The 24,136-nt window shown below is 39.9% G+C and overlaps 2 protein-coding genes across 3 annotated transcripts; both read right to left on the minus strand.

Annotated features, from left to right (window-relative positions):
- Positions 1–23: 23 nt before the first annotated feature.
- Positions 24–10,730, minus strand: LOC104449538 (putative 1-phosphatidylinositol-3-phosphate 5-kinase FAB1D). Of its 2 annotated transcripts, XM_039315521.1 has the most exons (14): positions 10,431–10,730; positions 8,275–8,560; positions 8,123–8,156; positions 7,338–8,048; positions 6,831–6,975; positions 6,402–6,740; positions 4,766–5,572; positions 4,178–4,512; positions 3,686–3,812; positions 3,324–3,479; positions 2,157–2,722; positions 1,250–2,120; positions 907–1,173; positions 24–690 (listed from the first exon to the last, which is right to left on the minus strand). In XM_039315521.1, the coding sequence occupies exons 2-14, from the start codon at positions 8,504–8,506 to the stop codon at positions 364–366; spliced, it is 4,917 nt and encodes a 1,638-aa protein (XP_039171455.1). In that variant the 5' UTR covers positions 8,507–8,560; positions 10,431–10,730; the 3' UTR covers positions 24–363. The 2 variants fall into 2 exon arrangements, with proteins under 2 accessions (XP_039171455.1, XP_010062024.2); XM_010063722.3 differs by having other exon boundaries at positions 1,250–2,722; positions 10,431–10,729.
- A 6,811-nt stretch (positions 10,731–17,541) lies between these two features.
- On the minus strand, positions 17,542–18,506 carry LOC104449541 (protein EPIDERMAL PATTERNING FACTOR 2). Its single transcript, XM_010063724.3, has 3 exons — positions 18,332–18,506; positions 18,029–18,084; positions 17,542–17,919 (listed from the first exon to the last, which is right to left on the minus strand). The coding sequence occupies exons 1-3, from the start codon at positions 18,435–18,437 to the stop codon at positions 17,728–17,730; spliced, it is 354 nt and encodes a 117-aa protein (XP_010062026.2). The 5' UTR covers positions 18,438–18,506; the 3' UTR covers positions 17,542–17,727.
- Between the last annotated feature and the right edge of the window lie 5,630 nt (positions 18,507–24,136).

The raw sequence follows: 24,136 nt of genomic DNA on the forward strand, positions 1-24,136 counted from the left end.
GACACCCGATATGCGGTAAAGCATAATGAAGTAGACTTTTATTCTCTGAAATGAGCACAGGAGGTATGATACAGAATGTACCCGACCAGACAAAAATTTGCTTGTAAACAACTTTTGACTTTCATTGATTCCAAACAATAGCATGCCTCAACAACCTGGACTCTTTACACTTACCTCAACACTGACCAAAAAAGATGTTATCCCATGTTGGATACTGAAACCTATGGAAATGAAACTTTCCCCGGAAATTTGCTAAAAATTGCACAATGACGGGGTGAAGCATATACACTGCAGACGGCATATTTACACTGCAAATAAGAAGAAAACGAGAGCCAAAATGGACATGATCTATGCAGAATCCATTCATGTCCCCACGCATTGGGATTCCGACTTGGAAGAGTCATCATTAATGGTGCAAATCTCACAAGTATCAGTAGAACCTTGTGAGCACCAATTGTCTGGGACGCACAAGAAATGTGCGGACATGAACTTTCTGAATCTCTTCTTATACTCCTTTGGAGAGATGACAGTTGGTAACTGATTTTTAGGGACATAGAGCGAGGACTTAACCCATGTCTCCAACTGCTTGTCCCAGGTATACTGCCGAAGATAATCAATTATCCCACAAACAAGCTCTTGCTTCTGCTGATCGACTACCACAAGCAACGAATAGTCCATCACATTAATCAACTGTACCACAGAAAGAAAGTGGAGTAAGATAACTGCCATTAAAATCTCATTTCTATGCAGATGCACTAAAATTATGACTACAGATCAAAGAATAGTGCATGTTCAACAGCAAACCCATGGCAAGTGCCATCACCACAATATAGTATGTAAAATGATTTCTTCCTGATGCGATATATATAATAACATGACCAGAAGATATTTCAACTTACTACTTACATTGAGAAAACTTGTATCATTCCACACAGCCCGTTGCAGAAGATGCTTTGCTTTGTTACTCACGTACAATGGTGATGAGTTCATGTCATTGACAAAATTCTGATCCAAGAGAACATCTCCTGCTCCATCAGTAGCTGAAGTGAATCGAGCATGTAGAGCCCCTTTCAGATCGTACTGTCGAGTAATATTCCGACCAAAAGTAAGGTTCTCCATCACCATCAGATCATGCCTAGCTTCTTTTCCACTTTTATTTAGCCTTAAGGTCACCTACATAAGAAGCGGAAATGCTAAGAACGTACAATGTAAATGACGCAGAGGAAATGGTATGGTTCAAGAGACAAACCTGGTAGATTCCTAAAACTTTTGCAAGACAAGTCTGGTTCCCAGACTCAAATGACAGTTTCATGTACTTGAAATAATGGGGGGCAAACTTCTCAAAGGAATCAAATTCAGTCTTCTTAATTTCCTTGATAATGAACCTATTGTCCAAAGTCTTAGCAAAGACAGATTTGCTCTTTCCACCTTTTGCATCCCAGTTCCTACACCGGCTTAATGAAGCAATAAAATCAACCTCGGATGGGCAACAATAGCTCCTGAGGTCACGGAACTCATTAGCATACAAACAAACTACTGAGTATTTACCCTTCATCAGTGACTTTGTTACTCCCAAAGATACTTCTGCTTTACAATTTTCCGATGGGAACAAAGAATCCAACAAGCCCAACCCATCAAAGCTGGATAACCGTGACTCTTCTGAGAAAGTGCTTCTCGTTGAATGAACACTATCCGAGTCCAACGAACCATTTGAAGAAGAATAAGAAGTGCTTGAAGATACCCGAATCAGGTTCTGCATATTCTCAGCCACTTTACCAGCACCCCAACTGTCTGAACAACCATCATCAGTAATAAGATCTGTCATTGCAGACTGACCATTCAACACGGCCAAAGCACAAGCAATGATGCTCGAAAGTTCACCCTCATAGTCCGACACAAAATAATTATCATTTGCAAGAGGAATGCGCAGCCTTGAGCCTTCCTCGGAAATTAACTGATGAGTTTTGACCAAGTACTCAGAATTTTGGCTACTAACAAACTCAAATCGTGGCGAGTAGCCTCTTAGAAGTTTAGTTACATAGAACTCCTTAATCTCTGTAAACGGTTTCCAGAACCATCCATTCACACTTTGACATGTGGAGAAGAGTGAACTCTGCAAAGTAAGACCTTGACTTTCCCTAACGCTGACAAAGGAACCTGGTTTCAGGAGACTCATGGATTTCTGATTGGTTCTATCTATATCGGAATGATCAGGAGATAATTGATTCTCTGCTTTGCCAGAGTGATCGTAAGATAAGACATCCGATCTTGAAAGGAGATTCTGGTCAGATGATATACTCGAACTTAAATTGTCAGCTGTTGCTCTGTGAAGATCCTCAGAAGCTGTGATTACTTTGGATGAATCATCCTGCTCATGTTCTCTCATGGGATTTTCAATAGGGATATCCTTGACTGAAAATTCTCTTTCAACCTCAGGAGGTTCCTTTATTGGAATCTCTCTAACAGAAAAGGCGTTTGCTCCCAAATCTGTCCCTTCATTTCCTTTACCTGCATCACTGTCCATAGTTGATTCAGGTTGTTGATCTGCTTTTCCAGAAGAAACAGCAGCCACCTTTGGAGGATCAGCAGAGGAGAGATGATGGAGACGTCTATCCCAAATGAATGATTCAAGTAAAAGCTCCCACAACAACCGGTTCAGAACAAGCAAATTATAAGCGTTCTGGTCTGGATTCTCATTCTTGACAGCATTCCGAATGCTCAACTGATCCCACCAAGAAAAGAGAGTGTCAGTCTGAGATAACAGCTCTTATAGTATAGAGAAAAAGGGTAAGAAATTAAAAGGAAAGACGACTGTCCAGTGAGACTCAGAAAGCAGAGACGTACTACATACTAAAGAGACCAGTGTCCTCTTTCTAATGATCCTACAGAAGTAACCTGTGCAACACCAATGCAGGACCACCCTACTTGAACAAATGTTAAAAATATAAATCTACATCCAAGAAAACAGCAAGACAGACTAGGGGAAGTAATGCACCTACTCAGCACAGGCATATATTTGTAGCTTAAGAGGAGCTAATCTGTTGTCCTATTGAGGAAACATACCTAAACTAGGACAAGCCACAAGAACAAAACAAGTATAACATTCAGAAGCAATGATCTATAGATCCAGACATGCTGAGTAGTAAGAATAGGAAGACTGAAAATGGGCATGTCTAAAATGCTAAAACAAAATTTATGACATTAAAGAGAAAAACCTAGAACACTTCCTATGGAGCATTTCCATAACAGGAAACGGCCCATATATAGAAAACCTTTGAGTTTAGCTCCTCATGCATATATATCAGAAGAGCAAGGAGACTAACCTCAAAATCATGGCTTTCCTGCTTAAACATCTCTTCAATGTCAGAGAATACCTTCGGTGAATCCATTAGATGCAAAACAGATCCTGCAAATTGGGGTCCTATCTTCTTCAAGTTGCACTCAACTTCTGCAAATAGCAGCATCCTTTTCTTGGATACCTTAATGCAAAAGAAAGTGAAATTATTACTTTTGAGTCGGTATATGAAATAAGGACAACAAGAGTGCCCAAGCACCACCAAAGTGAAGTGAAGTGTCCAGTGTTGGGGTGAACATGCACTTGCTTTGGAAACCCTGCGTACGCGCAAGTGCATGCACCTTCTTAACCATAGCAACTCATGATAACAGGTTAAGTAAGATACCGTACTTTCTCAATTTCTTTTGCAAACCAATCTGATCTGATTGAACTATTAAACTCCAGTTTCTGGGGTGGCATTGATATGGTGTATGTTGTGACCGGGGAATATCTGAACATCGCAACAACTGGGCCTAATCTGCATCAGCATGAACAAGCTCATCAGTCTCTCACTTTAAAAGAAGAAAACCAACACAAATGAAAAAAGATGCAACAGAACTAAAATTGAACTAGACTCCCATGTTAACCCACTACACAGTCAAAAAGATAACTCTCAAATGCAAATAGCATTGTGCTTAAGACTGCAGTGTAGTTGCCAACTGCTTGGTAAAGCCCATCTAGGACATCAGCATATACTTTTTACAGCATAATCAAAACATAATCTTATTAACTATCCCCAGCCAAGGCATCGCTTGTTCACCTATCTAATACTAGAATGTATAAAATTAATGCTTTTCCAACCAAATAAGAGAATAGGATCACCACTGAGGCAGTTTTGCATACCCAAAGAAGTAGAGGAAGTCTCTTTGAAGAGAATGCCCACAGCTTGCCAATCTCGCAAACAGTGAGTGGTGAGAAAAACTGAGCTCAAGGAACTTTCCAAATGACAGGCACCGGGCAGCAGTAGAAATTAAAACTCTTTTCGTTGATCTTGTAGATCCATTGAAAGGTTTACATTTACCACATCGACTCCACATCCAAAGCTTTCCTTCTCCTTCTCCTGGTAATTCCTTTTCTTTTGGAAGCCGCTTCACTTGGATGGTTAACTGCTCATTATGATGTGCATAGTAATAGAAATGAGCTTCTGGCAGTCCACCACATGTAGTGCACAGGCTTCCCTGCACCACCAGAAGCCTCTGTAAGTGCAATTTTAAAAGAACACTTCTTATGACTCATGTTAACAATGCAATTTTCCCAGCAACTTTACTCTAATCTTAACAAAATAGGAAAAGAGGGGCAATGGCCTCTTCAAATTCAAAGCTATAGATATTTTGTTTAATCAAAACTAATTAATTTCTCAGAAGTAGAAGATCATGATGAAATTCAAAGAGCATTTAACAGACTATCCAGGTAGACAGAATTACAATATACCTGATTGAGTATCTTATCTCGGAGAAACTTCCCTAGGGGAACATCAAAATTCTTGTAGAACGTAATACGAGAAAAATGGCTTTGCTCACACACAACTCCCCTAAAGGCATTACGACGTGACATCAGAACTAAAATACTCTGTGTATCAATAACTGTCGTCATGGCACTCTTGTTTTCTATTGAGTCATTTTCATGAGCATCTTCCACCGATTCCGGAAGGACCTCAGAGGAAGCTAATAAAGCCTGGGGTTCTCCTTCATCAGGTGACTTTGCATCATCAATACAATCTTTTATGGCCACTGCATCTGAGCTTACTGACAAGGAAGCAGGACTTTCATTATGACCATCTGGTTCCTTTCTAGTAAATCCAAAATAAGAAGAAGCGAGAGGAAATTTGCCCCCTATGACTTTCTTCAGTGATGCTGACAGGCTTGAGAATCCGGAAAAAACAACCGGATTATATGGCTCATAAGAAAATGGTGAACTTGCCCCTAATTCTGACATCACATGACACGAATCCCCATCATGGAATCCATTCGAAATGGGAACATCAATTGCACATGCGCTATGATCAGGAGTAGCCTCCCGAACACTGGGATCATGAATACCATTGGATACCGAGGTAGGGGATGATCGGTCATTTTGTGATGAATCTGCTGTTCCAGCAAAAGGAATGGTCGAGAACATTGCTCTTTGATCAACAAGGAAAGCCGTCTCAAGGATCAGATGATAGGCCACACCAACAGAACACTGCACTATAGACTTGATCTTTTTCAGCTCGTCACTATGACTTCCTTTCAGCAAAATCTGCAACAAAGAATTGGTACAAGGTCAAGCAGGAATTTATCTCCCACAACATGACAAAAGAAGTCAGCAAAAAGTAAACTGCCCACAAAGGCATTAAGTGTTTACAATGTAGCAAGAGTAGAAAGGCACACGACCTCTCTGTAAGCAGCACTAGGCATACGTAGCTTACCTATGTTGAGAATGTATGATCTCTAAAACTGCATCCATAAAAGGTGCCCAAACTAAATAAATTGTGTAAGTATTCAGATATCTTTACCTCGAAAGCTAATCAAAACAACTTAACATAATCACAAAGAAACTTAATGTATAAGAGCATATCTGGCCAACCAACAACTAAATGAACTTGTGTCAATCATCCTAATGCAAGAAACATAATTTAAACTAAAGATTGTAGGTGTCACAAGTCACCTTTCATACTTCAACCAGGTAAGTCGATCAAGAAAAATCTCTTGTTCTTATCATCAGATTGGTATTGGATACACAGATGTCACCACTAATTTAGGCTGGCAGTATCTAATAGCATAGCTCTGTTTTATTTCATATAACGAAATGCATAAGATGTATGCATAAGATGTGGGCTTATTTCAAGTTGCAGACGAAACTTCCATGTCCCACTCATCAGAATAAAAGTACATGGACCTCCAAATGTATGCATGTCCAGAGAATGGATCTACTCTCCAGTTAAAAGGGAGCCCAGGCAGGTTTTTTCCACCATAAGAGAAATTCTGATTACTGATTCCGATCATTATTGTCAACTAAATTCAAAGATATAAGAAGAAAGAAAGATCACATTAAATAAATAAATAAAAGCTAAAAAGAAAAGACTTACTGTACAACCAAGTCTTGTTGGACAGCCATCAAGAAACATCAAAGTTTTGCTCGGTTTCTTCCCTCCTTCAACAAAACCAGCATGCTCCTCCACAAACTTTTCAATACGGAAGGATTCACATTGTTTTAGCTTCTGAATTGCCAAAGTATCAGTTGAGACAATTGATGAGCCAGTGCAACGAGCTATTCTCTCCAAGCGATGGAGCTTCATATCGAAGACTAACGTCATTCCTTTTGCGAGAATAGATTCTTGAATATCACGAGAGACTGATTTTTCTACTAGAATTACATTCGGGTGGCACATTTCAATCATCTCAACAATGGGTTTGAGATAATCCTCCTGTAAACTTTGAATGTCAATAAAGACAGAAAATATCAATAAAATCTAATGTACAGATTGTTGGGCGTAACAGACATCCCGACATTTTACCTGCTGCATTGCATTAAATGATGACAAAACACTCAATGATTGTCCAAGCATACCCCGAATCAACAGCAACTTTGGATTCTTATAGCTCGTGGGCATGTGCTTGTGAGCAGCATGCTTTTTGAAAACAAGACCTCTAATTACTTGACTGCAAAACCAAAAGCGGCATTATAAACATACGATATTTTAGTCGCAAGTATGCACACAAACATACATCAGTCTATGGTAAAATAATTGCAAGATGAAAACATATTTGAGCATGAATTAATTCTTTTCCAAGTTAGAGTCTCAGTTTGGAAATGTGTTATAAAGCAGAAGATACATGCAGCAAAACTGTAGTTTATCCAACATGTTCATAGCAGATTGAATGAAAACACTTTATGATGATCATAAAAATAAACAAGCTACCTAATGTAACTTAGAAAGTAACAGAACACTCACACATCCTTTGAATAAACAAGCGAATAGAAAATGCAGGCACCATTTGTCCCACAGGAAGAGCATACCCACCTCTGGTCGCGCGTACCAGTTGCTATGCATTTGATTTTTACACAGCCATCTGGACCAATTCCGTTTCCATCAACAGCATCAGGCTTCAAAAAGGAAGCAGCTTCCCATGATAATGAAGTTATTATGTCCGCCCAACTTTCACCACCCTCTACGGAAGGGGCAACACCAAAAGATCTAAGGAGTTGAGTGATAAGGGCCTTAAATTTTCCATTAATCACCTCATCCAGAGCTTTCTGCTTTTCCTCTTTAAATCTGTAGCTCCCACTACCTTCATCTCTGAAGTTACTCAGAGAACTTGAACTGCCCCATCTTGTGCCATCACCACATTCCTCATCATCATCATCATTATAAGCCATACTACCCTGCATGTCATCCTCCGGGTCTTTTGCTTCTGGAGGATCCCAAATTTTGCTCTCTATCTCATCAAGAAAACCACTAGAATTTCCATTGCCTGTTACTCCATTAACAATTCTACTTTCATTTTCAACGCCAGTATTATTTACTTCCTGAAGATGGTTAGCATGCCTAATTTCAATATTGATGCTATTATGTTCATGACCCCTGTTGAACTCTTTAAAATTGTTCTCCATTGCCATATTGGATCCTCCAACTCCACTGCTAGTTGCTTCTGAAATAGAGTCCTTATGCTCCTCTGCTCTATAAAAAGAATCATCTTGACCACGGGGCATATTAGCTTCTTCTTGATTGATTCTGAAATTCGAAGTCCTCAATAATTAATTAACTCGGTAGCAGGTTTTTACATGCAAGAGAAAGGAGAGGCATACCTATCAGTGGGGTTCAGGTCCACTGAAAATTCACCTAAAACAAAAATATTGAAATTAGTGCTTATGTATTAGCCAAAAAGACTAAATCAATGGCTTTCTCAAATAAGTGAACACGCATGAAGCAAACTTGACAGAGACCACAGAAAACTTACTGCAGCTTGAGACAGAGCTGTCATAGCTTGACATTGAAGTTGTTGGACTAATTGTTGGCGTTTCATAAGGGCTCATGACATCCCTCTTTATAGAATCTCGTTCCTTCATCTTATCACAGAATTTACAGTGTGCCCCAACATTCAATTTCAAGATAATTTCATTTTGGTGATTCTTGTTCCCATTAGATACCTTTGATAGTTCCGAACCACAGACATGACACATAGTGCACATCTGATCCTTGTATGTCTCAGCAACCACTTATTTTGCTGCTTCAACTTCAGTCACCTATTAGTTTCAACAAACAAATCCAACGGTTTATAAAGATTGCCAATTTCCTTCCACATGAAGAAAATAATAGTGCATCTGTAATGACTAGCGAAATACAACATCAATTTTATGAGTAATACCAAACAAACCGTTATAAGCAAATCCATCAACGTACAACTAAATCAAGCGTCAATAGAATCCCTAGTATGCAATCACTGTCATCAATATTGACTGACGTGGTCAATTCACAAAGTCCATAATTACTACATACGTAACAGTTCATCCTACTTATTTTAGCACATATACCTATTTAATATATCACATATTACACCTACTAACTGAATCTTAAGCAGGAAAGCTATTCACATCCTCTCATACATATTCCATTAGGATTGATATCAATAAAAAATATAAAAGCTCGCCTGTCCATCTAAGGAAACAGTATAGGCACATATACCAGCCAGTAAAAATGTTTTATTGCCGCTAAAACCAAATGCATCATTTTGCTACAAAATTTGGGAGAGGGATACTACGTAACTCAAGCGAATATGGAGTTGGGACAAAAGTGGGTCCTACCTACTAAACCAAGTCTTATTGTCTGTCTGGAATAGCTTATTTAAGTTACTTACTTAAAATTGTCCCAAGTAAAAAATTAGTCGAAGTCATTGAAATATCAGGATTCAACATGATTTTAAATGTCAACTTCATGGTTTCTAAAAGTTAAGGCGTTTGATATGAAATTCCAAGTATCAGAAGTACAAAGTAAAGTATCTGAAAAGGGTATAAGCAACTCCAAACACATATATTAGTTAAGAAAATAACACCCGTAACCAAACAAAAGATGACAAATTTACACGATGCATTAGTCTAGGGCTTATAGTATGGGATCATGCATAAACTCCAGTGGCAAGAGGAATGTAGCAAGATAGAAGAAAAGTCAGCACTACAACTGGAGGAAAAGAAACCACATCAGATCTCTAAACTAATATGTTATTTTGAAGAAAATAAAGAACGTGCTTGCTGTTTATAAGCACACCCCACAAAATCCTAATAAAAGATCCATTAGGGAGGACGAAAAGCCGCATACATCCTGAAGCCGTTACATATGGAATCCGACATGACAAAATGCGCAACAATAAGCCAATAAGTGCACGACTCAAATAGGCATATAGTGCAACAAACATATGCCGAACTTTACAAGTCCTCCAAAAACAAGATTTCCGATCCTAGTACATATGTTTGGATTAACGCCTAAAACTAGAAGCCCATAACCTGATCAGCTAAATACTCAGATCCACCACGAAGAAATTGAACCCAAATTTTAATCCAAACAGATCAAATTTGAAATCAGGATCAAATCTGATCCGGCACAAACTGCCAGCAAAACATTCAATTCTTACACAATAAAAGGAAAAGGAAAAAAAAAAAACAGAAATTGGAACCGTCAAGATTAAAGAATCAAGGAACAAAAGTACTGATCATTCACCTCTTTCGACGAAACTCATCAGCAAAGTCAAAAAAAAAAAAAAAACGGATAAAACTAGAACAGAATATTCTATTCACAACCCAAAAAAAAAAAAAAAAAAAGTCCACACACGAACCAGGAAAAACGGCGGCCTCCTACGGCTTTTGCGATCAACTGATCAAACCGAATCAACCGATATTATCTTGAATCAATCCACGAATTCCGGAAGCGTCACTATTCAGTAAATCCAGAAACCCAATTTCCACATAAAAAGAAAAAAGAAAAAGAAAAAGCCCGAGATTTAACCAGAAGGAATACCTTGGACGCAGTAAGCTAGCCGAGTTCACAAGAAATGGAGAATCCGAAAAACAAGGAAGAGAAAAAGGAAAAAGAAATGGAAGCGGAAGGAAAGGAATGACGTACTGCCGAAGCGATTGACGAACAGAGATTTGGTCGCGCGGCCACCTCCACCTCCTCTTCCTCCTCCTCCGATTCCGCGCACGAGCATGTCGGAGCGCGACGCAGGATCTCTCTCCCCCTCTCCGCCGCGGCACGGCGGCTCCCTGTCGCCGCAGACAAATGGAAGCTTTGCCGCGCGCGACGCAAAGATCAGAAACCGGAAATCGGATTTGGATTCCGACGACCGAGAAAGAGAGAGAAAGAGTCTTGAGAGAGAGAGGAAGAAGAGAGTCTTGATGAAGTATATAGAGAGAGGGAGACGATGGAGAGACGAAACGAGAAGAAATGAATTTGAAAGCGAGCGACCACTTGCATTGCATTAGTCGCAAAGGATTTATTTATTTATTTATTTATTTTTCCGTATTTTGATTTTGTTTGTTCTTTTTTATTCTGCTCTATTTTATATTTTATCTACCTTCGCGGTAGATAAATTCCGGTTGCGGAGCGTACAGTACCCCCGCGTCGGTAGATTTCAGTAGATCCTGTCCTTGTACGGCCCCCCCATGGTATCCTCGGCGTTCGCGTCCCGGAGGTGCTGAACTACTCCGATTTCACGGTCTGGCCCCGCGAAAAAAGCCGATTTGTTTCATTTACGTCCCTGCTTTTGTCGCCTTCGTCACGCCCAGGACCTTCAATTCCTCCCCCCCCTTTTTCTTGGCCCGCTTCGATTATTTCCACTAAAGCCCGACAACATCCACAGCCATTTTTTGACTAGAACCTATACCGCCCTCATTCGGGAGAAAAAAAAAGAAGAAAGGGAATTTGCAAGTATGAATGGATTTTTCCTCTTTTATTTGACTTTTACTTTTTGGGTGTTCTAGATTATTCAAAATCGACTGTTTAAACTCGTTGAATTTCTTGTTGTCTAGAGTTTCAGAAACTCTTATTGTTGACTAGAGGATCCACGTGCCTCTAGTACAAAAATGGGATGATCAGGTGCTTATTGAGATAGATGTAAGGTTTTTTTTTTAAAAAATCTAGTATTTAGTTGAAGCGACCGTTTTAATTACTTATGGAATCACATTAAAATTTTCATTTTCATAAGAAAAAAAGGCCAAATCTATAACTCCAGTCCAACGACATTCATGAGAGAGACAAATCAATTTTCCTCCACAATTTCCGTAAATCGAATACAATCCAACATCGCCCACAAAATTAAAAAAAAATTCATCTATCGATGACGTTCTTAATAAAAACCTGCGGATTCATGTATCGGGTCCTATGATCGAGCTGGCTCGTCTTCACCAATTACCATCGGCTCAAAATGAACGAATGAATTGTCGGGGACCTCGCCCGGACGAAAACATGTCTCTTTTGCCAAGAGAGGAAAAACGAAACAGGTAATTCATTGCTGTAAAGCATTGCATCTCTCGGCATTAAAGTGCACGTACCATATTATGCATTAATTACGGATTAACTATGGATATGGTTATTAAAATTTGCCAATTTCTCTGCATACAGTTGTGTAGAAATTTCTAGACATGAATACAAAGAAACCCATCCATACATTTAATATTTTTTATTTTCTTACTTTATCTCTAGTTTCATGAGTCCACGATTAGGGTTTTATTAGGGGTCACATCACTCTACGATAACGCTAATTTAAAATTTGTACGCCTTTCGTCAGATCCTACGTCAAGCTCGAATCTACGCACGGAAGGCCACCAATAGCACTTTGAATTCACCTCACCGTGCACGAATCTTTCTGGAAGAACAGATCAAGAGCTTTTTAAACGAAAGGACCGACATGTTCTGTGGAGACATGGATCATGGATGCATGCGAGTGCGTACCGAGGAATCGGTCTCCCGAAATTATAAACTTCAGACGTGACGATGATAATACCCCAATAATTTATACGTAAATGGTATCGGGAGCTTACTAAATTGGGGTCATTATTATTAATTAATGAGTGCTTCCCCGGTCATTGGATGCGAGGGAATAGATATAAAGTAATAGCAAGAACCGTACCGTGCCTTATTTTTTTAAGATGGGATCGCCTTAAAAAAATGCTTTCCCCTCTCGAGATTTTTCGAGTACAGTTAAACGACCTTCAATTGATGGTCTTTCGAGATTGCTTCTTATTGCCGGCCACATTCTGCTATGGATGAGTGTGCTTTTATTAATGAGTGCTTACTAGAAAGAGAACTAGTTCGCCCATGCGCTTGCCGGTTGCTTTTCGTATTAATTTTTAAGATATTTGCAATGCCAAAACTAGAGATGTATTCATTTCCCATGATATTATCGACTTAAACTAACGATTAACTGAGTCCACATCGACCTTGAATAGTAACCGGGGAAGCTTGGAAAGGTATCACATATGGAGAAACTCGATCGGCCTAAGCCATTTGTAGGGGGGGGAGGGGCATGGCTCTTGTCACAAGCTGAGCATGTCTGGCGAGCAACAATCAACCTGACTTAAGAGTTTAACACTTAACTTTTGGCTTGAACGTTAATGCAAGTATAAATGTCAATTGATATCGACCGACATGCATGAATCATGTGGGTGTTGCAAAGATCACCATAAAAGTAAAAGGACGGGCAATAAAATTGAAATTTGAGGTAGTGAAGACCATGCTAATTGCAATCAAGAATTGATAACTAAAGAGGACACAAAATCCCACAAATGATAGGAAAATGTGCTCGTCAACTTAATTATGGTTGATTGAAGTACTTCATCAATTTATGGAGAGATAAAGAGGGAGTTGGCGGGGCCCAATCCCTAACCTTTAGAAATCCCGGCAATTTTTTAAAGTTGTGCATGGTCGTCCATAAACCTAGGACCCACCAAAAATTTCAAATTTCTTCACATCTCTAACTTTAAGAAAAGATTAGCAATGAATCTCCTGTTTCTTCCTAAAAAATCAAAAGCTAGTGATGGAGGGAAAACATAGTTAAGAGACATTATCAATCAAAAGGTTGAGTCACAATCTTACTCCAAGTCCACGCTTGACCACAGTAAAACCAAGTACCGATGGATTTAAGCAAAAGAAGACCTCAAGATCAAGGAAAAATTATTCACTCAATTCTAAACATATCATACGAATTCAAATTCAAGTCATAAATTTATCAATTTTATAAATTTAGTCCTAAACCTTTTTGTAAAATTCAAATATAGTCATTTAAGTTAATTTTTATTAGAAATCGTTGGCATAGTGATTCAATCATCGCTGGGGTGTCTTACGTGGTACACCACCGCGTCAGCGATTTCTAGCGAAATTTGATTGGAAAAATTACATTGGATTTTAAATAAAGTTTTATGACTAAATTGACAAAATGAAAAAGTTTAGGATTGAATCAACGCTTATCTATTAAGCTGATGACCGAACGAACAATTTCCGTCGGGACCACCAATAGTGATTTGGATTAGACCAGACATAACGTTAGAAACGCAAAGGGGTCGTTTTCTCCTTTCACAGCCCCGGTCATCACTTTACGGAAGGGGCCACCAGCGCTCGAGTTCTATATGGCTTTTGGAAGTCTACGGAGCGATCATTAATGGAATGTATGTGACGACGAGGGAGAATCGATTCGCAATAAAGTAACATCCCATTGGGTTTTCCTATGGAAAAATCTAGGCATGCAGTGTTTCCAAAGCAAGAAAGAGGATATTCCCCTGGTACAAGAATGAACCGGAAGGTGGTGATGAATGACCACTATCCCAACCATTTTTAAAAAATAATTATTCCTAAAACGAATTAGTATTTCATAAAACACAACGAAACAATATATGTCTCAACGCTAGTCTTCATTTATATTTGTGCAAGGTTTAATTTTTCTTCTTTAAGGATTCACTAGAATCGCATGAGAAATTAGTCTAGTAATAACATTAGCATGTCCAATAGATGCAGCAACTACACAATAAAATTTAAAATAGACATTTCTTACGATGGAGATTAGATTTCAAATATTTGAGTGATCATCATAAGTATAAGTTTTCACTTGAATTGCCGGAGGGAATGGAGAGAATTTCTCCACCTTTCTAACCTCGCCCCTCCCTTAGAGGGTCGAATTAGCATCATAGGAACTGGGTTCATGCGAATCCGATTCGCCAAAATAAATTACATCATTAGACCCTTGCATGATCACTTGATTTATTGAATTTAGTGAACTGAGTGCTGCACCAAACAAAAATGATCGAAACGATATGTCCAGCCCCAACATCTCTATCCGCCCTTGCTCATAGGTCTTTAATCAATCGGATATTTAGCGTTGACATGGTGCAATTCTATTGGGTAAGGCTATAGGGTAAAAACAGAGTTTGAACTTTTTGGATCACTCGACTTGACTTACCTCTATAAAGACATTATGCAATATATAGGTGAGCCGACGCGACGCCCTTTTGACACTCAATGTATGACAATCATGGAAAATTCAATCGCGAGTTTAATAAGATCAACCTAGGAGGACCCACGTTTGAGAAAAAAATGATTTTGGAAGTCCTTTGAACTTGGTGTGAATGACTTAATTTTTCGCGTGCCTGGAATAATCACCAAGGCAGACCAAACAAAGAGAAATGAGAAGAAAAGTGAAACGTAGAATAATTCAACCCAACTCGAGCATTCGGACTGGATAAGAACCTCCGTGGCAAGGCACGGCGGGCGGAAAAGGAGAGAAGTTGGAATCAAAACCGAATTCGATGCCAAAGGACTTCTGACGATTGGACCGCACCCTCCCTTTGAAGCCAATTTCCACTTGGTCCGGGGTCAAACTGAGAATTATTTTGTTCCCATTTAATCAAGTGATGAGTTTTTCGAGCGTAACGAATGTGCGACTTCATCATACTCGCAAATTCGTCAAAGTAGAGGGGCTGCTTTATAATTAAGAAAGAAATTGCAGCTGTATAATTTACCTTGTTTCTAAAACATCGTCCTTATCTCTACAAGACCTACATAGACGGCCTTTTGTCTTTTGCAATTTGTAAGGCATATGTAGCGATATAATTTTATACATTACTAGAGAATTGGGCATATTCCTTTTACTATTGTATAATCTGTTGACATCCTTAAATCATTATTTTTTTCTCAGAGGGAGCATGTGTTGCAGACAATGCACAGTTAGATAATATGTCCAAAAAAAAAAAAAAAGGATTGATTTTGAGTTATCTAAAAAGATAAAAAAGATAGTCATTTATTGTGGAACGAGTGAGGTTAGTTATTCTTTGTATTGAATAAGTGAATCCTTTCAATTTTGCCATAAAATTTAATCCTTATTTTTTAAATTTTTTTAAAGGAATGAAAAGTGAGTTAATTGAGTGGTCCAGCTTAATACATATAAGATAATCATCAAATTCATTTTTGTTGCGTTGACAGGCCGCTCGTTTAGGATTTTATTGAATTTGCACTTTCCCATTATACCAGAAAAATATGAAATAAATTAAAATATTAGTCTACGTGTCGATATTTATGTCGTGAAAATATCATATATCTTGAGTAAAATAAAGCTAAGAGTGTGTGAATCGCAAAAAATTTGGTTGAGCAAAATGTTCAAAGCAAAAAAATTCAATTCAGACACATTTAGATTGACTAGTCATGATAAATTCAAAAAAATTCACAAAAATATCAATTTTTTTAGTACCCACTAGGAGGAATGATTTTCATATAAAAGAATCACGTATGCTTTCTTAATTTTCTCTTTGACTCTCTCTCTCTCTCTATTTTTTTGTTATTATTATTTTCCACTTTGATTTTGACGGCCTCCTTAGAAATTTATCCTCTTTCCAATTGGAGGCCGGAGATCTCCCCTCCTACCCCCCGGCCGTTCATCCAGCGCCAGCTAGTCCGACGGCATCTAGATCAGCCGCACAGTTCCCCCCGTCCACGATACCGACGCGTGTCCAAGGCCAGGGGCGCCCGACACGTGGGCGAATCCCAGCGTCGCTCGTGCCCATAATGGAGGGAGGTGGAGATCTCCGATGGGACACTCAATGATGCAGGAACCGGGGCCAGGCCATCGCGCTGTTCGCGCGCCACGTGGGAGATCGGGCGGCCAAGGGCGCCCGTCGCGTCGTTGCGTGAACCGGATGAAACACGCTCCGTTGTCGACGTGGCGAGCCGCGGTTGGCTCCGAGGGAAGGAAAATCATCCGAGGAACGGGAACGGGGGTCCGTGGATCGAACGGAAAGCAATGATTAAGCTCTTGATTGAAATCACGTGTCATCGAAATTCAAAAAATTGCTCGACAAACATCGTTTTCAATCATATTCTTGGCTGCTCATGTTCTCGTCGGGTTTTGTAATTTTTCAAAAGTTTTGGTCTCTTCGAGAGGGAGAGAAGGAAAGAGATCAATTGTTAAACTCAATTTCTACTTTGCATATTTTAATTTGGAAAATTCTCTGATGAAGAGGTTTTATGGCCAAGGAAAATGTTTTGACTTCGTCGAGGAGTTCCTATTCATAAAGGTAGGTACGGTTCCGAAGACCTGTAAATTCAACAAAAGCGATTTGATTTCAAATGTAAATGGGTTTGATCTCAACTTTCGGTTTAGACAAATCTAATTGATTTTGACATTCGTAAAAAAGGCAATAGATTTATGGAGTTTGATGACTTTGCAGGTCTATCATTCACCATTGATGGAACTGAAATCCCAAGCTTGACATGCCTGATTAACATGGTTGGTAGAGAAAAAGGGTTACGTGTCCACATGAAGGTGCAAATAATACATGCGCAAGGGCAATTTCACGAGGGTAAATATTATAGGGCGTGACGTTTGTGTCTTTCTTTTTTTCTTCCACTACAATATGTTTTCGTTATAAGTCACGTCGAACAACTCTCCCGATGAATGGCGATAGATGTGGTTTTAGGAAATTTTTCTTTCTTAGAATTCTTCCCCAAAAAGAAAACATCACCAACAGATTAACGCACTGCTCCTTATGTCCGTTTTTCTAATCACGTGCCCGCCCTTCTCTTCTCAGTGAGTGGCTAGAGAAAACGCGCACGCAAAGAACAGCAGAAGAGTGCGCTACTAAACCAAACCACCAAGCGGAAAGGCCCAAGCGACATTGGAAAAAGGAGGTGGTGGCCTAGGATAATGGAGGCCCATCAAAACCAAAACCGAACGCAATTTAGAATGGGGGTTTTCTCATTGGGAAAAAAGATGGTAAAAAGCTCGCTCCAAGTAATTTACATGGGCACACGTTTTCTTGAGTCGATTACGAGAGCAATTCTTAGCGAATCGAACGGAGCCGGAACTATCCGAACCCGAGAAAAAAGAAAGGGGACATGGAACTTCGATTGTCTCGATGCCTCCCGCCCTAGCCCTTGATCAATGGGAAGGGACGTGGTAATACTTGCCCTTGCACATGCACCGGTAGACCACCGGGCACGACTCGATCGAGCACTTGTAGCTCACTATCACCCTCTTGCACGGCACGCACGGCCCGCATGCGTGCGAGCAGTCCGGCAAGCTCGACCCAGTCGGGAACAGCTCTGCCCCGGTTTCTCCCTTCCTCTTTTCCTGCACCAACAGACGTCGAACATCAGCAGCTCTGTAAGATTCCGCGCCAAAACGCCATTTGTCTAATGAAATTTCAAATTAAGACCTGGTGTTTATGTAGATAATGCACCTTTAAGATGTCATCGATACGGTCTCCATTGATGTCCGCCTGTCCCCGGGAGCTCGCTACATCGAATTGAATTAAGAAAGAAATGGTGAGACCGCTTTATAAATGGGGCGATTGCGACGTCGTCAGAAAACGAAACGCATTGCGATTTCGATCTAAGAAAGGGGCACTTGAACAACATGCTAAAACTTGGGTGAGACATGGTCGTGGGGTTCGTGCTGAAAGGACAAGCTTCATTCATCTAAACCGTGTACGTCACGAAGGTATAAACTAGAACTGAAGGAGAGCATTGATAAATGCACTTACAAGGATGAGGATTCATCCGAAGCCCGTCGCAACCCAACACCGCCGCCGACAATAGGAGGAGAACGGTGAAAGCAACGTGGGCTCCGAATGGAAAGATCTTCGTCATTCGATCCGGCTCTCGTTCTTCCTGCAGTACAGAGATCGAGGAAACTGAGGAAAAGGGGGGTTATTGCGCGCTGGGGTGATGCGTTAAAGGACGAGGTGGGGGTGACGTTATATACCGGGGGGCGGGGAGGGAGCGAGAGGGAAGGAGGGGTTATAAATGAGGAAGCAGAGGTAACACGTACACACCTGATGAAACTCACATGATCCACGGCCATCTTCTGAAGATCTAGATTGGGTCCGTGAGTCGCCCTGGAAATTTGAATTTTACCAATTTAATAAGTTCAGACAAGTCTGCTTGCTAATGGCCCGAAGATGGTGCGAATTCCTCTCGTGTCATTTTATAATTGGTGTGCGCATTCATGGAAGATAGAGACCGATTTAAAGAAGATCGAGTCGGGTGATGTCCTGTATTGCTCGGTCGTGTTTTCTTTCGGCCGATGGGGACGTAATTTGTGCCTTAGAAGACGGATATATGTGTTGAGGGGAATAAAATAACTTCTTCATGAGATATCCTCACATCAATTGATTTGATTTACTAATAATCTCGAAATTTCCTTTTTGATTACTCCCTTATTTCAAAGAGAACTCTGTACAAACTTGTGCTACTCGAATCATTCTAAACGAATAGAGGACACATTGACCATAATGTAGCCTGAGGACCTTTATAAGTTTCTCCCTATATCTTTCTTTTTTTGGTTGAATGTTTCTCCCTATATCTACAGCGCCCTTAAAAACCCAATTTTCAAAAGCGTGGTTAAAATGTTATTTCGTCAGTGGAATTCATTTGCAAAATGATGACACGTGAAAATACTTCAAGCTGTCACAAAAGGGAATAAAGAAGAAGAAGCTTTTCTGGCTTCGTGGGAAAACAGAAGTTGTAGAGGAAAATTATTTTTTCTCTATTGATTGTAAACTCTGTACAATGTAATGTATTTAATTACAAAGAAAGAATCAATAAAAGGAAATTGAATATTCTTGTATCTTTTCTATCTTTCTAATCCTAAAATAACAAAGAAAGAATATTGATACAAACATATCTTCCAACACTCTTTCTCAAGCTGCTGGCTTGTATATGTCTAAGACACCTAGCTTATTCAGAAGATATGTGTGTTGTCTTTGACAAAGAGGTTTAGTGAATATATTCGCGGGCTACTCCGAGATTCTAACACCTTTTGTCTCAACAACTCATTCTTGAATCTTTTCTTGAGTAAAGTGACAATCGATTTCTATATGCTTTGTTCTCTTATGTAGTACATGATTTGCTGCAAGTTTGAGTGTTGAGTCGTTGTCATAGAAGAGTAAAGTCGGTCCTTTAACTTGTGCCCTAAGATCTAGAAGCAAACCCCTTAACCAGACAATCTCACAAACAGTCTTGGCCATAGATCGATATTTGGCTTCAGCTGAAGATAAGGATACGGTAGACTGCTTCTTTGTCTTCCATGAAAGTAATGACTCCCCGAATTTGATACAGAAGCCAATGATAGATCTCCTACTCATAGGACATGTGGCAAAGTCTGCATCGCAGTAGGCTATCATTTCCATGTTACACTTTCGAGAAAGAAGTATCCTAAGCCTGGACATGTCTTCAAGTATCTCACAATCTTCAAAGCAGCATTCATGTGAGATTGTTTCAGACTATGCATAAATTGACTAAGGGTCTGTACCGCATAGCAGATGTTTGGCCTAGTCATGGTGAGATATATCAGTTTCCCTACGAGTCTCTGATATCCCGAGGGATCCTTCAACAATGGATCATCAGAAGAAGAAGATATGCCAGTATCATAGTTGATAGAAGTCAATTTGGCATTATGCTTGATAGGAACGACTGATGGTCTACAACCCGATAGTCTTGCTTCTAATATGATCTCCATTATGAATTTTGCTGACTTAGTGAGATTCCCTAATCTAAACGAGCTATCTCAATTCTAAGAAAATGCTTAGGTGGCCCTAGGTCTTTGATATGAAAAGTTGAATGCAAATACCCCTTAAGTTTCTTCATAGCGGAATCATCATTTCCCATAATGAATATGTTATCAACATATATCATCAAATAAATAGATGACATACCTTTTGTCTAGGTGAATAAAGTATAGTCATATTTGGACTATTTGAACCCAGCAGCCATAAGTGCATTGGTGAACTTAATATACCATTATTGAGAGGCTTGCTTTAGTCCATAAAGAGATTTGCGGAGACGACATACCATAGACTCCCCTTGTCTCTGTAATCCTAGTGGAAGCTCCATGTATATCTCTTTGTCTAGATCACCACGTAAGAAGGCATTATGGACATCCATTTGATGCAGTGTCCAGTCATGAAAAGCAGCAACAGATAAAAAAGTACGAACTATGACATCCTCGCTACAAGTGGAAAAGTTTCATGATAGTTGAAACATTCCCGCTATGTGAATCATTTTGCTACCAACCGGCCTTTATACCTTTCGACAGAGCCATCTGCTTTGTATTTGATCTTGTATATCCATTTACATCCAATTGGCTTGCGATGTGCAGGTAGTGACACAACATCCCAAGTATGATTCTCCATCAAGGCACGTAATTCAGACTCCATGGCCTTTTGCCAACAAGGATCATTCTTTGCCTCGTTATAATTAGAAGGCTCTTGTTCTTCAGAAATATGACTTATACAACATAGATGTTTTGGAGATAACCTATTGAATGAAATATAAGACGAGAAAGGATAGCAGGTACCTGACGATTTTGAAGAACCATAGATATAATCTTTCGTCCAAGTGGGTGGATGAGTAGCCCGACTAGATCGTCTCGTGGGCTCTTGTTGTGTCAAGGATGATTCTTCCCTAATGCTTTCTTCTGAAAGATTCCTCAATTGTGCTGTCTCTTCTACAAGACCCGTTTCAATGGAGTCTTCGATAACATTCTCAATAGGAGGAGGTATATTAGACAATACACCAGCTGGTCTTGGAGAAGAAGTAATAATGAATGTTTCGTCAGAAGATAAATCCTCTTCCAATAAGAATTGCCTATTCCCTGTCTTCTCTTCTTCAGATAAGAGAGTGGAATTTGAGAAAGAAAAATATCTTCATGAAAGACAACATCCCTACTTACAAAGAAATCTCCTATAGATGGTGCATAAAGCCGATATCCCTTTTATAGGGTTGGATAACCCATGAATATGCATTGTCTAGCCCGAGGTGCCATCTTATCTCTATGCCCCATTGTAGTCACATAACATAGACACCCAAAGATTCTAAGATGACTCAGATCCGGTTTCTTCCAATATAATAACTCGAAAGGTGCCTTCCCTTTTAGAATGCGTGATGGCATGCAATTGATTAGATATGTTGTTGTGACCACATAATCTCCCAAAAAAAAATTCAGGAATAGAAACTTGGAATTTAAGTGCTCGTGCTACTTCTAAGAGATGACAATGTTTTCTTTTAACAACTCCATTTTGCTGTGGTATATATGTGCATGAACTCTCATGCAAGATTCCATGTAGAGAAAAGAGAGAGGCACACTCAACATTGAAAAACTCTCTCCCATTATCAGTGCATATTCGACGGATTGTTTTTTTAAATTGGGTCTTGGATAAGGAAAGGAAAGTCTTTAGATGGGAAAAGACCTGATTTTTGGATTGCATGAGAAATATCCATGTTGCACAAGAGTAATCATCTACGATTGTAAGAAAGAACCGAGACCCATCATGATTCAAAGTATGATAAGGCCCCCAAAATCAGCATGAATTAAAGAAAAAATGTCATCTGTTCGAGAAGTATTATTTTGGAAAGGAGAACGTGTTTGTTTTGCTAGTGGACAAATGTGACATGCAGGACAAGGAAAGGATGCACTGTGACCCAATCTTTTATAATTAAGAAAATTCATATAACTGGTAGTAGTATTACACAATGATTTATTGAATTCAACAGGAGGTAATTTTGAAAGATGTGGAAATTCCATCCAAAAATATAGCCCTTGATTGACTCTACCCAAGCCCATCAGTTTGCCAGTCGAAAGGGCCTGAAAGAAACATTTATCAGAATAAAAAGAATTTGGTATGAATTTTCTTCACAAGCTCGGGCGACTGAGATTAGATTGAATTGAAAATCAAGAACATAAAGCACATTTCGAAGGGTGATGAGGGAACTAAGGTTCACAGTGCCAGTAATGGTGACCTTAGTGGTGTTTCCATTCGGAAGTTGTATTGATGTGGGGAAAGATAATTTAGTAATGTTGGAAAGGAAAGCTTTATCACAAACTATGTGGTCACTAGCACTTGAATCAATAATCCATGCATTCTTCGATATTTAGTTCATTAAACAATAAGATGTACTTGTGAAACTTCCACCCTTATTTGTAGCATCCAATTTCTTTAATGCTTTTATCAGCTCGTGATATTGCTCATGGGTAATTGATTTTCCTATGGGTTGGCCCGACACCTGAAAGATTGAAGAAAATTTCCCTTTTTCTTTTTCTCTTGATTTTCCATGCAATTTCCAACAGTTTTCAATTGTATGGTATGAGTGTTTACAATAATCACAATACATTTTACCTTTCTCTTTTGGCCCATTAATTTTTGCACCGGATGAAGGCCTAGTTGTGGGTTGAAGAGCTTGGGCCGAAATAGGCCCATACGGACCATATGATCCGACAAAGGAATTTCCGTGCGAAATAGGCCCATTTGGCCCATGGAAGTGCGCTGATCTTGAGCCATCCGATCCAACAAGGTTGAAGTTGCGTGGACCATCGGATCCTGTTGCTCCCAGGAAGAGATGATGGTCATCCGATTGCTGGAAATAATTTCCACCGTTTGCCGTCTTCCTTATAAACGATCTAGGGTTTTCACCGAACCCTAGATCCGCCTCTCTTCCTCTCCCTGTGTTCTTTGAGGGGCGGATCTGGCTCCTTGCCGCCAGGGCCATTCCGTCTCCTCCTTTGCCATGGTCCGCCGATCTCTGTTGGCTCTCCTCTTGTATGGTGAGTTTATAGGTTCGGCCGAAACTTGGCATGGATTCCATGGTTAGTATTTGAGATCGAAACGATAGGTACGTTTTGTTGAGGATGAGGAGAAACCTCATCGCCTTCTCTCTTTCTCGCATTTTCTTATACCGTTGCTGGATGTGATTGAGCCAGTCGAACTTTTCTTCGGCTGCCTCCAATTCGTTCCACAGAGTCGAAAGCTTGTTGTATACCGTCGCTATGATCATATTTCCCTGTTTCAGATCTGAGATCTATTGTGTGAGTGAAATTTTTTTTAACCTGATCGAGTTTTTCATACATCTCTTGTATGTTTTTCCACATTTTCTTCGAATCATCCTCCGTCGGAGAAGCCTGGTCACGACTTCGGGTGCGATGCAGTTGCCAATCTAAGTTTTGACCAATTGGTTGCATCGCCTCAAAAGCCGTGCCATTCGCTCGTCGGATGGAATCGGGAACGTTCCATTCCCGATTCCATCGATGAAAACTTCTTTATCATTTGTTACTAGTGCTTGCCAAAATTCGCGAGACCAACTCAAATAGTTATCAACACCTATTAGCTGCTGATTGATGATCTTTAACTCTAGTCCGTCGCCGTTTGTTGTGTGGAGAGGGTCGCCGGGTTCCGGCCGGCCACTAGTAGCGAGGATTTGATATGGAAAAAAATCGGGTGCAGGGTTCTGGTAGGGATTTGTGCCCTGACCCGAACCGCTCAACCCAAATCTGTGACTCGCATTGTGAAAACCCG

This window comes from Eucalyptus grandis, chromosome 6 (genome assembly GCF_016545825.1).
Source record: "Eucalyptus grandis isolate ANBG69807.140 chromosome 6, ASM1654582v1, whole genome shotgun sequence".
NCBI classification, from domain to species: Eukaryota; Viridiplantae; Streptophyta; class Magnoliopsida; order Myrtales; family Myrtaceae; genus Eucalyptus; species Eucalyptus grandis.

Bases quoted from the DNA above. Each gene is read 5' to 3' on its own strand.
- LOC104449541 (XM_010063724.3), bottom strand. From the start codon at position 18,437: ATGACGAAGATCTTTCCATTCGGAGCCCACGTTGCTTTCACCGTTCTC. The intron at 18,085-18,331 runs GTAAGTGCATTT...AATTCGATGTAG, and splicing joins TCGGATGAATCCTCATCCTT to CGAGCTCCCGGGGACAGGCG. The intron at 17,920-18,028 runs GTGCATTATCTA...CTGTTGGTGCAG, and splicing joins GTATCGATGACATCTTAAAG to GAAAAGAGGAAGGGAGAAAC.
- LOC104449538 (XM_010063722.3), bottom strand. From the start codon at position 8,506: ATGTGCACTATGTGTCATGTCTGTGGTTCGGAACTATCAAAGGTATCT. The intron at 4,513-4,765 runs GTATATTGTAAT...CTGGTGGTGCAG, and splicing joins GAGATAAGATACTCAATCAG to GGAAGCCTGTGCACTACATG. The intron at 3,813-4,177 runs GTATGCAAAACT...ATGCTGATGCAG, and splicing joins GACTTCCTCTACTTCTTTGG to ATTAGGCCCAGTTGTTGCGA.